The 12,150-nt window shown below is 44.3% G+C and overlaps 1 protein-coding gene across 1 annotated transcript in view; it reads left to right on the plus strand.

The window, feature by feature from the left end:
* Positions 1-12,150, plus strand: part of LOC8037786 (VPS35 endosomal protein-sorting factor-like) — a 92,305-nt gene that overhangs the window by 31,195 nt on the left and 48,960 nt on the right. Inside the window, exons 10-14 of the mRNA XM_029993274.4 lie at positions 607-700; positions 2,217-2,294; positions 3,670-3,839; positions 6,057-6,168; positions 9,838-9,954. Of these exons, the coding sequence (XP_029849134.1) occupies positions 607-700; positions 2,217-2,294; positions 3,670-3,839; positions 6,057-6,168; positions 9,838-9,954 (571 nt within the window). The remainder of the gene's footprint in view (positions 1-606; positions 701-2,216; positions 2,295-3,669; positions 3,840-6,056; positions 6,169-9,837; positions 9,955-12,150) is intronic.

The raw sequence follows: 12,150 nt of genomic DNA on the forward strand, positions 1-12,150 counted from the left end.
ATTGTGAAAGATGTGAAGAAACATATGTGAAGAATCGAGAAGACTATGTGATCTCGAACATCAAGTTCATACGCTACAAATTGAACTTGATAAGTCTCGTCTGTGTAAAAGAATCATTTTGCCCCGTAACCCTCGAATGTCCATTTATAAATATAACCTGAAAACACCCGATTTCCGGAATTATTTCTACAAAAACCCGATTTCTCTTTGGTTATCGAGTTCAAAAACGAAGAACCCTTTTTTATAACGTTGTCAAAAGTTTTTTAAGCCAAGAAAGAAGGAATGATGAGCAAAGAAAGTAGAAAATTATAGAAATGCCCAGTGTTCTACAGCTAAATTGCAACTTGCTAGCCTCGTCTAAGTATCAGACATGCCTATAGGCACTTTAGGTACCAGAATTTTGTAGGCACCAGATTTGCTTTGGCACAGGCTGTGGTAAGACATTTCGAGGCGCCAGAGTTTTCTGGGCATGTCTAGGCACTTTTAAGCATATGCCATTTCTTTAGTGCTTGGAATTGCCCATTAGTAGGTGCTAGTTAAGGATTGACTCGTGCCATCTGTTTTGTTAAACTTGAATTGACATAGATTGAGTGTTGCGCCCATCAGGGAGTATTCGACGGCGCTGATGCGGCTGACGAGAGTCATCTGCGGGATAGGAGACCCCCTGGTGGCCGCATATGCTCGCTGCTATCTCTGCCGCGTAAGTGCACGCTTCTCATTTACATGCACACGCATGACACTGGCTTCCCAGTTCAACATTTTGTCCATTATTGCGTTAAGATTTTGAGTAGATGACGAATATTTTGCGCCGCTCTTTATGCAGAATACGGTATGGCAACTTATTCTACTGTTCTAGGCTGCACGGGGGCAATTTAGAAAGTGTAAAGCAGCGCAACAGGTTGCAGGAACTGCACCTTTTGTAAGCTGCCCTTCCAAAAAAGCTATTTTCATAACTTTTACAACACACCCCGCTACAGGGCTGGGTCATCTGCGTCGCCGCCCGCCGTTGACCCTGGCAAGAATTTTCGCCCTATTTTTTTACAGATCGAGAGCTATGCTTTGTAATTTTGCAAGAAAGAACCAACCTGTGAAATACACCTATGACGAAAAGTTGAGATTGCTACGTACATAGGGTGACTTGCGTCACCCTATGTATGTAAACTGGAGCAGCTTGGAAGTATTAAAACTGCGAGTTGGTCTAGTTGGTACTTATGCATGGTGGAAAATACGGAAGTACAGTAAAACCTCGTTATAACAAAATGGGATATAACAAACTAATGGATATAGCAAAGCAATCAATTCCCCTTGCTTGCTAATAGTGGGAAGAAATGGACATTGGCTATAACAAACTAATTGTTATAACAAAATAATTACGACCGCTCCTTCAACTTTGTTATAACGAGGTTTTACTGTATGCCTCTTCCTGTGTGGTTTTTTGTTTGTCTGTGTTTTTTAAGCATATTTTCCACCATGCAGCTTGGAAGCCTTAGAAGATAACGTGTCACAAATGCTTGGCCGATCGAGCAGAGAAAATTCACTCTGGGTCTTGGAGTAGCAAGACGTTGCCATGTAGGCAGTCAGCGCATCCTTAAGGCTTAGGAACGGCCGGAATCTGGCCGTTCTTAAGCCTTAAAATGGGGCGAGCTCACCTCTCATTCCTTGTGATATAAGTGAGATAAGGCGACGCAAAAACCGGCTGCACCATTCGCTGTCAATGAACATGGCTACTGCGGCAGCAACCGTGACGAATTTGCTTTGAAGCGAGCGGAAAGGGCGCTGGCCATGTTTGCCGACGCAATCCGGCCCAGGGCAAACGGGCCCCGCGCTATTTTTCGAATTTTACATTGGGAGCGAGTGCAAACTCAAAATCCGAGAGGCAGTTTGGGTTCAGCACATGCACGGTGGTGAGCCCCTATTTCTTAGGGGCCCGCAAGCTTCGAGGCCCCCTATTCTAAGAGTCTATTTGTTTCACTTGGTTTCTTGCATATCGTTTGGTAGTACGAGTTTACCTCACGTATAATATTTGCTTCGTTCAATTGATTTTCTGACTAACAAATAAACGTGTTCGTTTTCATACTTGCAATCGTTCCATTCTGTCGCATCGAAATAAATCTGTTCGTGGCGACGCAGATTTTGAGAATCGCTGCCTCGCAGCACCCGCGTTCTGATCGTCGGCAAGCGACGGAAGCTTGTGTCGCAACCGAGCCGCTTTGCAGGTGGGAATGTCGGTTGCACCGGAGGCGCACGAACACGTCCTGGAGAACTTCTGGGACTTCCTTCTCACGTATCCCCAGGTGAGTGCAGACGACGTCTTTCTTGCCACCACCTGGACAATGGTGGCGGTTGGGCAGAGGTGCCCATCGTCCCCGTGGATGTCCCAACTCGCTTTGCTCCCTCGACCATCGGTCGGTCAGTCAGTCGGTCATAGCAAATGCGCAAAGGTGACTAAAGCCGTGATGGTGCACTTTTGGTGCTACTTGATTGGTTTCTCAAATAGTAGCGTTGGCTCTGTAGAGTCATGTAAAAGTTTATCAGTTCAGTAACTATAGTAACTTATTTAAATCAGTAATCTTGTAACTGTTGGTAAGGATATTGAGCGACTGTTGCCCCTACTTATAACCAAGTCAGTTATAACGAAATGGCGGCTATAGCGAAGCGATTACGATTTTCCATTCCTATTTGCACTTTTTCAATGTATTTGTGTCTGTTTATGGCGAAGGAAATTGAGCAACTCCTGCGGGTTAAGAGAAATTTTGCGATAATTTAAAAAAATATTAAATTCAGTAATTTCATTAATTTGCAGACAGTTGGATATAGCAAAGGGAAATTTTACAATAAGTTGTAAAAAATATCAAATTCAGTGAATTTACCAAGTCGCAGACTGTTGGATGTAGCGAAGAGAAATTTTATGATAATTCAAAAAATAATTAAATTCAGAAAATTTACCAAGTCGCGGAAGTTTGCAAGCTCTTGAATAATGGTGTGCTGTAACCATGTGGACTCATCGGGACTTGCAAACCACGTCAAATGCCGACGACGACATCGCCGTCCTTAACGCACTATCATTTAATGAGGTCGTCAAAAAGAGAACTACCCGATGCCGATACTTTGGACAAAGGCGTGTGTGTGTTGACATGTGTAATAACGTCGTTTTTGGTGGCATTCGACAACTTGTGCACTCCCACAATGGTGTGGCTAACTTGCTCCAAGAGGTTGCAGCCCCCAAAAGGAAACTACCGATCACTTTTTTAAAAGGGCGTAAGGTGAAAATAAAATACTATCGGCGCCTTCACCGTACCATGCTTTCTCTTTGGTTACTATGTTACGATTGCGGTGGAATAAGATGCACTTAATTTCGTTTGACGTATGTCAGATAGCGAGGAAATCCCACTAATGCATTTGTGCCGTAACCCAAAATCATCCTTTTTTTTTTTTTTCTTTTTTCGGGAGCGTGGCAGTTAGGGCGAATCCTACTGGACGTCACAAGAATAGGACGGGCTGGGTGATCACTCGGAATTTTTAACCTTGTGGGCATTTAGTGAAAGAAACAGGATGGGTGATCTCTAGGGGGAGGTCATTTATACGGGATTTTGCAGCATGCACGGTCCCAGTCACTTCCACTTGGCACTCTGAAGCAGCATGCGACGTCTCGGGCTTGTCTCCCTGCAGCTTCAGAGGCCCCTGGTGCAGCAGACGCTGCAGCAGCAGCACATGGACATGGGCACCTACCTGACCCTCTACTGCCCGGCCCTGGACTGGATCCTGCAGTGCGTCGCCTACAGGGCTCCCGAGAACGTGCTCACCGAGGTGCTCGCGCGCTGCAAGTCGCAGTGCAACAGGTAGGTGCTGCTGTTGTACTCTCTTCACCTTTCCTTAAGCTGAGACTGCAGTCCTTGCTTCGAAAGGTGCCTTTCTAGCACAAGTGCTCGTTCTGCACCAAATTGTTTCAAAGACAATGTCTCCTACTCGTGTTTATAGCCTTAGCTGCAGTCTCAATGCAAAGGCTCATTTCCACACTGGTGACTGCTTATGAATGAGTGCATTGTGACCTCTTTTGCACCTTACGAGGGAACACACTCCGACGCCATTTATGAGGAGGCCCTGATGGTGCACTTTGCAGTATTTGAAACATCAAATGTCCTTAATATTTATGAGAAGTGATAGTTCTTAACACTGCCAAAAGTTTTTCGAGCCAATAATGAAAGAATGATGCGCGAAAGAAATAAGAAATATACGGCAATTGCGGACGTTGCACGGCTACCCAGTAGATGGTGTTAGTGTACTCCGTCATCATAAGAGATCACAAGAGGTCGTAATGCTTCCAGTCGCAGGCAGTCACCAGTCTGTTAATGAGCTTTAAGTGTGAACGGAATATGACTCCCCAAAAAATGTTTTTGTTCTAAGTGCCAAGGTAGAAGTATGTCCCAAAAGAAACTTTCACTTAAAGAACACATTTCTCAGCTCAATATTTATGGCACGAGGCACATTTTCAGTTAGGAGAGATTCTGAAGCAATGGATTGTGCAAACATTAAAATTTTCTAATAGTTTCGAATAATACACTATTCAATATTTGCTTCAAGATAAAGTGCAATTTCTTTTTTTTCATGTTGATCCCAGCTGGTTTGTTTTATTGAGTGCGCTTGTTACTGAGCGCTGCTGCAATGCAGAGAAACAACACCCACAAAATCGAGTTCTGCAGCTGCTGCTTCTCCACAGTGCACCGGTGCTCGTTGAGAAGCATGCTCAACGGGGCTAAACCGCCGTGAACAACACTTCGAAAAGTAGGAATATCGCAGTCACATGCTTATGAGAAAAGCACACTTTCAAAGCGGGATGGTTCACACGCGCTCTTGGTGTACTAAAAAACAAATGGGAACTTAGTAAACACATTACTGACTTTAGTTTTACCGGTTAGGTGCTTGAAACTTTTGCTGTTAATGGTTCGATGGGAAGATCTGTTAGGAGGCTCAAGAATAGGTATATTAATATCGTGATAGTAGAGCTTATGAATGAGGCACATAAGAGCAATTTTACAACGGTTTTCAAGTAGAGGAAGAGAACACTGACTTTCTAGAGTAGAAACGCCTATATTATAGGAATAACTCGATGTTATAAAACGTGCTGCTCGGTTTTGGACGGCTTCGATACGTTTGGTTTAGTAGACTTGATGGGGGTTCCAGATTGGTGAAGCATAATCAAGTTTTGGGCGAACGTAAGTTTCGTAGGCTAGTTTACGGAGTTGAGGATGTTGTTGAGGATATGAGTTGAGGATGTGCCTTGAGGTTACGCTTAATGTATCCTAAAGTTCGAGAAGCATTAGCTATTACATTGTTATTGTGGGTGATCCATGAAAGGTTAGAAGTGAGGTGAACTTCCAGGTATTTGTAAGAAGAAGCAATGCTAACAGGCATGTTACCAAGAGAATAGGGGAATGAGGAAAAGGTTTTTTGCAAGTAAAATGAAGTAATTTACATTTCAGCGTGTTTAGGGGCATTAGCCATTTGTCACACCAGTTATGAATGTTGTCAAGATCTCGTTGAAGGGTTAGATGGTCATCTGGATGATTAATTTTTCAGTGTAATACACAGTCATCTGCAAACAAATGTATGTTAGAGGACAGCGAATTAGGAAGGTTGTTAATATAGATAAGAAACACAAGAGGCCCTAAGACGGTGCCTTGAGGGGCTCGCGAAGTTACGTTAGAGATGTCAGATTGAAAATCCCCATTGACAGTAAACTGGGAGCGGAGCGAGAGAAAGTTTCGAATCCACGAGAGAGTTAGAGAATCAAGATTAAGTGAGGAGAGTTTAGATATTAAACGGGGATGAGGTACGCAATCAAATGCTTTAGAAAAATCAAGAAATACGGCATCGGTTAGAGAGTTGGTGTTCGTATTACCATGAAGGTCATGAGTGAATTCAAGCAGTTGCCTATCACACGAGAAGCCCTTTCGGAAACCATACTGTGATGCAACTTGAGAGGATATTGAGTGTTCCAACAAAGTACACTCTTGATTTTAAATGATTGTGTGGGTCTGCATTGCTCTCAATTACAGTGCCCTGCTACTCAACTCCATCATGACTGCCTTCAAGCCAGAGTTCATTGCAAACAGAGCCCTGGAGTTTGTGAACATGATGAAGGAGTGCGACGACGCCACTTTTCCAAAGGTGGGGACAGGGGGGCCTCTCTCTCCGACCGTCCTCGCAGATTTGCGCAGCGTGTGCTTCGTAATTTGGGATGCATTTTTTGTATGTACTGTGAAACGCCGGGCCTATGCAAAGTCCGAAAAATTAAAAACAGGTTCTTGTTAGGCTTCAGAACAGAAAAGCAATGAAGATAAAATCATTACAGCTATGTCGTTCGACTTCTAACCACAAAAATAGCAAACACGGGCTGTGAAATCGCCCCTGACCACTGCTATTTCTACAAAACACATCTTTGTTTAATAACCAACCAGGTGCCGCAGCCTCCATTGTTGTTTGCCTGTCACAATCTCTTGGACCTGTTCCTTTACACTGCTAAGAGGTGAAGCAGAAGTATACAGACAGGGAGAACAGTTCTGTTTTTCGGCGGTGTCATCTCTTGCCACAATTTATCTGGTAAAGACATTGAGGGCATTTTATGAGCTTCTTTTTTGTGTTGTCCGAAACTGGTGCCATAGCCAAGAATTTTTTTCAGGGGGAAGGGGAAGGGCATGTTTAGGATCTTTATGACAATAGGAAAACAAGAAAAGTGATGTCATATTGCAAGCAAATCAAAATGTTAAAAATGCTGTTAAAGCTTTTTAACTGCTAAAAAAATTAGCTGCTTTTGTTCTAGTGTGGCAGGATTCACATCAATAAGAAGTTGTTAACTAAAGTGTACATTAAAGGGGTAGGGAAACGAAATTCCAGCACTCATTTTATAGCTTTAATGTGTTGCACGTCGCAGCATAACCTCAAAATCACCAGGCTCACGTTGAAAGGCACAAACAAACTAATTTTAAAGCTAGTTAAACAACCTTTCACTGTGCACCTGCTGGATGCTGTAACAAGTATGTAGCGCCCCCCTCCAGTCCGCCCGTCTGCGGCCACCTGGCTCAGCGGGCAACATTGATCACCGCGCCGAATAAACGCCGTTGAGCGTATGCCGCTCCGGTCAGACATCGTCCACCCTCACAACCAGGCTGCGTGTCGTCTCTTCTCGGCGGGTGCTTCGGCCCCCTTCGTCCACGTTCGAGAAAGATCATGACAGATGCGTGCGGAGCCTATTTGGGAGGTAATCTAGCAGCGTTGGGGAACTTGCTACATAGTCATAACGTAGCAAGCTCCATCGGAGTAGTGCTGTCCTTTGGAATTTTAACATTTTCCTTCTTAACTTTCCTTTTCAACTCGCAAATCGCGCTTTGAACCAAACAGTTCGAGAAGACGGAAAGGAGAGACTCCCTCTTTCTTGGAGCCTTGTTTGTGCACCCGGATACAGCCATCCTCCCCCTAGAAGATTAGCCAGTCGCTCATAATTTGGACAAAGGTTGCTTTCCCCACCCCGTTCAGACCTAAGCTGACAGTGTTGTGGAAGCTATGTGCTCCTTGGGCCAGCCACACGCTCGTCACCCCACGAGTACTTAGAACGGCTCGGTTGTAACGCGTTGACACTATTGACACCACCACAACGCTGGCAACGCCACCAACGGCAAAGCTCATAACCACGCCAGCCTTACTATGCCACGAACGCGGGAACTCTTTTTTTCTTTCTGTTTTTGTTTGCGTCGGATATCCCACGACGCATCGCGCTCTCCGTTCGCTTCTCTTCGAGCACTTGCTCGAGTGCACCGTTTGGAATGAAAAATATAGTCAGTCGTTCAAAATACAAACGTGCGATAATCATTTACGGTTATTATCCGTCATGCTTGACTCATTTCCAGACGAAATGTGAATATTTCAATTTTTGTTTCCGTACCCCTTAAATGTACAATAATTATTTCCTCTGCATTGTTTTCAATAATCTGATGGGTTAATTCATCCATCTCCCATTTATAAAATACATTTAGTGATACATAATAACTTCTTCCTAGCTAGGGTGCTCTAAATCAAATTTAACCTGAAATAAATAAAATAAACTTGATTTAAATTAATAAATCTGGTTCAAATGAAAGAAACCTGATTTATTAATTTTTTTAATCATTATCTGTTTGTTTTGTTTAAACAATATTGGATCTGAAAGAGTGACAGTGTTTTCAGGGATGTGGCTATGGCTTTATTTAGGCTATGGAGCTTGGCATAAAAAGTGGGGGAGGTGACCAGATAATTTTTTTTTCAAGGGGGGTTCATTCTCATAATTCCCTTTTTGCTTACACCTGTGTCTGAAACAAGATTTTTACGGGTGTGCAAATATTTGAGTTTCGAAGTTGAATCAAATAATGATTGCCCGAATAATTAGATTTTGCTTTTATATTTCTAGTAATCGAGTTTTTGAATAATTCAATATTTCGAATATCAGTACTGCTGGCAGACTTCTGGTTTTGTCCAGGAACGCATGTGGTGAAATAGTCTTCGCAGGCCTGTACTGGATCTAAATTAAGCCTGCATTCAGAAGCCATGAATAACAAATCATTTCGACGGAAAGTAGTTTGTTTCCCGTGCTCTTTGGACTAAGTAGTCGTGCCCCCAGCTTCCTGGATGCACTCGACGAAAACCCGTATATCATGCGTGTCACTATTTTGAATCCGGTATCTTACCAACCCCTGCAGCCAGCCTTACGCACATATTCTTGGTTATGTCCATAAAATTGTAAATTATTATCAAAATAAAAACAACAGCAATAGCTGAACTGATCCCTTCTGTGAACCTTTGACTCCCTGTTGCATTGAGCGAGGTTAGGTGATATGAGACGTCACCTGATACAGGTGATTTGGCTATATCCGTTCATTTATCCAGAACGCTGCATATCCGCACGTGGATGGGTGGACACGTCTGTCAGCTGTGTTTTAAGTTTGTCAAGTGTGTTCATTAACACCATTTTTATCCAGTCCGGGGTGCCCGCTATTTAATGTAGGCTTATTCTGGAGGAGGCGCCATGTATCAAAAGATCTCCAGGTGATTGAAATCAATCTTCAGTCCTCTGCTCCAGCGTACCAGATCCTTGCTGTTACTTTTCCATGTAAAGACCCTCAAAGTTGAATTTTGACACCGTTTGTATTTGTGCTGGCATCTCTTCGTTCCACAAGCCTTGGAGGAGAATATGCACGTTAGGCTTTTGTAGCGTTAGCTGCACTGGCCGAGGTTGAGCAGTTTCGCATGGCCTTCATAATGAGCCGTGCTCATTATGCGAGCCGTGCTCATTATGCGGATCCTGTGGCGGCAGTGGCGGAGCTCCGCATAATGAGCACGGCACCGCGCGCTTTGCTTAATGAGCATGGCTCATTATAAGAGCCACGCGAAGCCGCCGCCGGGCCCGCCTCGCCGGTTTGCGCATTGCAGAGGAGTGGCGTCATAGCCGCGGCAGATGCACTGGCGCTGCCGCTTGCCCAGCTGTGCGCCTCCGTTGCACAGTAGCCGAGTCTGACGCTGCACTGGAGCCGCTTGATAGTGCCTCTAATTTTTTGTGCTCATAAGCTCGTGCTACGTATATCTTGGCGTAGCTGAGTTAAGCCACCGCAATTTTTTCTCCTGATCTATGCAGTTTTCTTTTTCACTCCTGTGAGCATTGCGAATAAAATATTTGGTTTTTGCATTAGATTCTACATTCAACATTTTGGCTGCTATTCGGCACTATTATTCAATTCGAGTTTGATTCAAGTTAAGGTTTCACTATTCGCACGCTCCCTAGTTATTTTTTATATTTTGCCGTCCTTGCAGCACGTGATGTTTCGAACCTTGGGCCTGTGCCTGCTGGTGTCCGATCCACCGGAGGAGCAGAAGCTCCAGGTCCTCAACGAAGTCTGGAAAGTGGTCTCCAAGCTCAAGAATCCAGCCGTGAGTCGGCGTTGTTAGTTTGCGAAATCCATTCGATGGAAACAGTCTCATGCTCCCTGTTGCTTTCTGTGCAACCCACTCAATTGCTTCAACGCCAGGGGGCTGGAAATACTCGGCCAAATACTGATATGAAACACTTCTAGCATGTTGCAGTGGGCGCGTTAAGTCCTTTACTCCTGCTCCGACACTCCGAGTTTCATACTCCGAGGGCAGCAACTAAACGATGCATAGCGTACAGGAGCGCGACACACCGAGGCTGCATTCCAAACCTACTCGAATGGATCCGAGTTACTTTGGCGGATTATGTCACATGACAATAAAAATAGAGAAACGCTGGATGCGGGTAGGTTTTCGATAACCACCTTTACCCTAGAGTTGGGTCATGGAAGTTTTGGAACAGAGCCAGAAACTATCGACGAGCCACATAAGCTCCTTCCGACCGTGGATACGGGTGGCAGAAGCCGAAAATATTTCGAAAATAAATAATTAGGCCCGTGGGGAGCGGCTGAGTCTAGAGCGAAAGAGACGGCGACGTTATGAAGTTTCTACGAACGTTTTAATATTCCTGAAAGGTTTGAAGACTCGCTTCGTGCACATATGTGGAAGGTTACCTTGGCCAATCAATTTATTGACCACGCCTGTTGTTCCGATTTAAATTAAAGACAACATTCATGACCCTGCTCGTCGACTCAGGAAACCCTCAAATTTGTCAGAGATTCCCAGGTATTGTCAGTTCCGTCTCGCAGCAAGACGGAAGCTACGCCGATACCGGCACACCGTCGTTCGATAGCACGTCAATTTGTTTTTAGGCGGTATGCATGAACAAACCTTTCCCGCAATGCTAACTGGTGTTCCAGCTTTCCAATCTAAATATCTTTATTCGCAGGGTTGGGCAGAAATACTCAAAAATGTATTTGGAAATACAAATACTGGGATAGGTACATTAAAATAGTAGTTGAAATACTGATACTGAAATATATCTAAAAATGTATTGCGATCTGATCGGAAATACATTTTAAATAGAGGCAAAAAGTATTTGGAAATACAAATACAGGAATACATTTTAGGGAGGGCAGAAATACTGATAATGCAATTTTTTTTCGAATTTGTTTTTTACTTTCCCGTAGGCTTGACACTTTGCCTTGAAGGTAGTGGTTTCGGACAACAAAAAGTCTTCAATGGGCACAAAAAAAAAAAAAAAGTTCCATTAAGGATTGAGTACGGTCCCTTCCCTGATATCCTGTATGTCTGACAAGTGATGCGAAAAGACTTTGACCTCTAAATAAATGCTGTCACCCTAAATCCCATCAAAATGTCACCATGCCCCTGTCGAATAAGGGCGCCCCTGTCAACATTGATCACATGACGTCACGGTGGATTGAACTGGTATTTTTTATCTGCATTTGTGGCCTTGAACATGTAATTTTACCCACGCTGTTGTATGAAAGGGCAATACATACTTTCATTGTAGGTGACCTCATTTAAGATTGTGCAGGCAATGTCATTTGGAATTTTTGAGAATAGCGGACCATCTGAAGCATCCTGGAGCACATGTCTTATCTTCTGTTATTGTTGAAAAAACGATACGGTGGCATCCCTGTTGTGAAGGTCTTTCCAACCGACCCTCCGCCACTGACGCACGTACAGATTGCAGTCCTCAAGTTTTGCCTAGCATCTTCCGAACAAGGACCTCGTGGATTGGACCTGATAGTGCTGGCACAGATGCGAGCTCTCCGAGAAACAGCGTGCTCTAGACAAGTCACAGGTGTACGAAGTCTGGGTCGGCACAGTGAGGCAACGTCTGGCCTCCTTCCTCGGTTTCGGATCACCAAAGCAGCGGGTCACGTTCACGTCGACTGATGACGTACCCTTGAGCCGTGCAATATTACGGGTGCAGCCGGAGACGCATTCGGATATGCATTGAACTTCACTGCGTGAGTCATTCTACTATTTCAAGTGAACCACCGCCAGGTTCGTGCTGCAATGGTTTGTGACTCAGCTTTGCCGGCTGGGTGTGCTGTGTACGCTAAGGCAAGAGAGATGGTTAGCTGGCAGCGAGCATTGGATGCCAGCAAACAATAAATCAAGAAATCTCTTCCTAAGGACCTGCGGCAGAGGATGCTCTGACTCCACTCCTGGCACGCCACCTGGTTCGAGTCCCCGATTACGCAGCAATTCTCAGAAGAGAGAAGAGGA

The sequence above is a fragment of the Ixodes scapularis genome, unplaced genomic scaffold (assembly GCF_016920785.2).
Source record: "Ixodes scapularis isolate PalLabHiFi unplaced genomic scaffold, ASM1692078v2 PGA_scaffold6__148_contigs__length_123643588, whole genome shotgun sequence".
NCBI classification, from domain to species: domain Eukaryota; kingdom Metazoa; phylum Arthropoda; class Arachnida; order Ixodida; family Ixodidae; genus Ixodes; species Ixodes scapularis.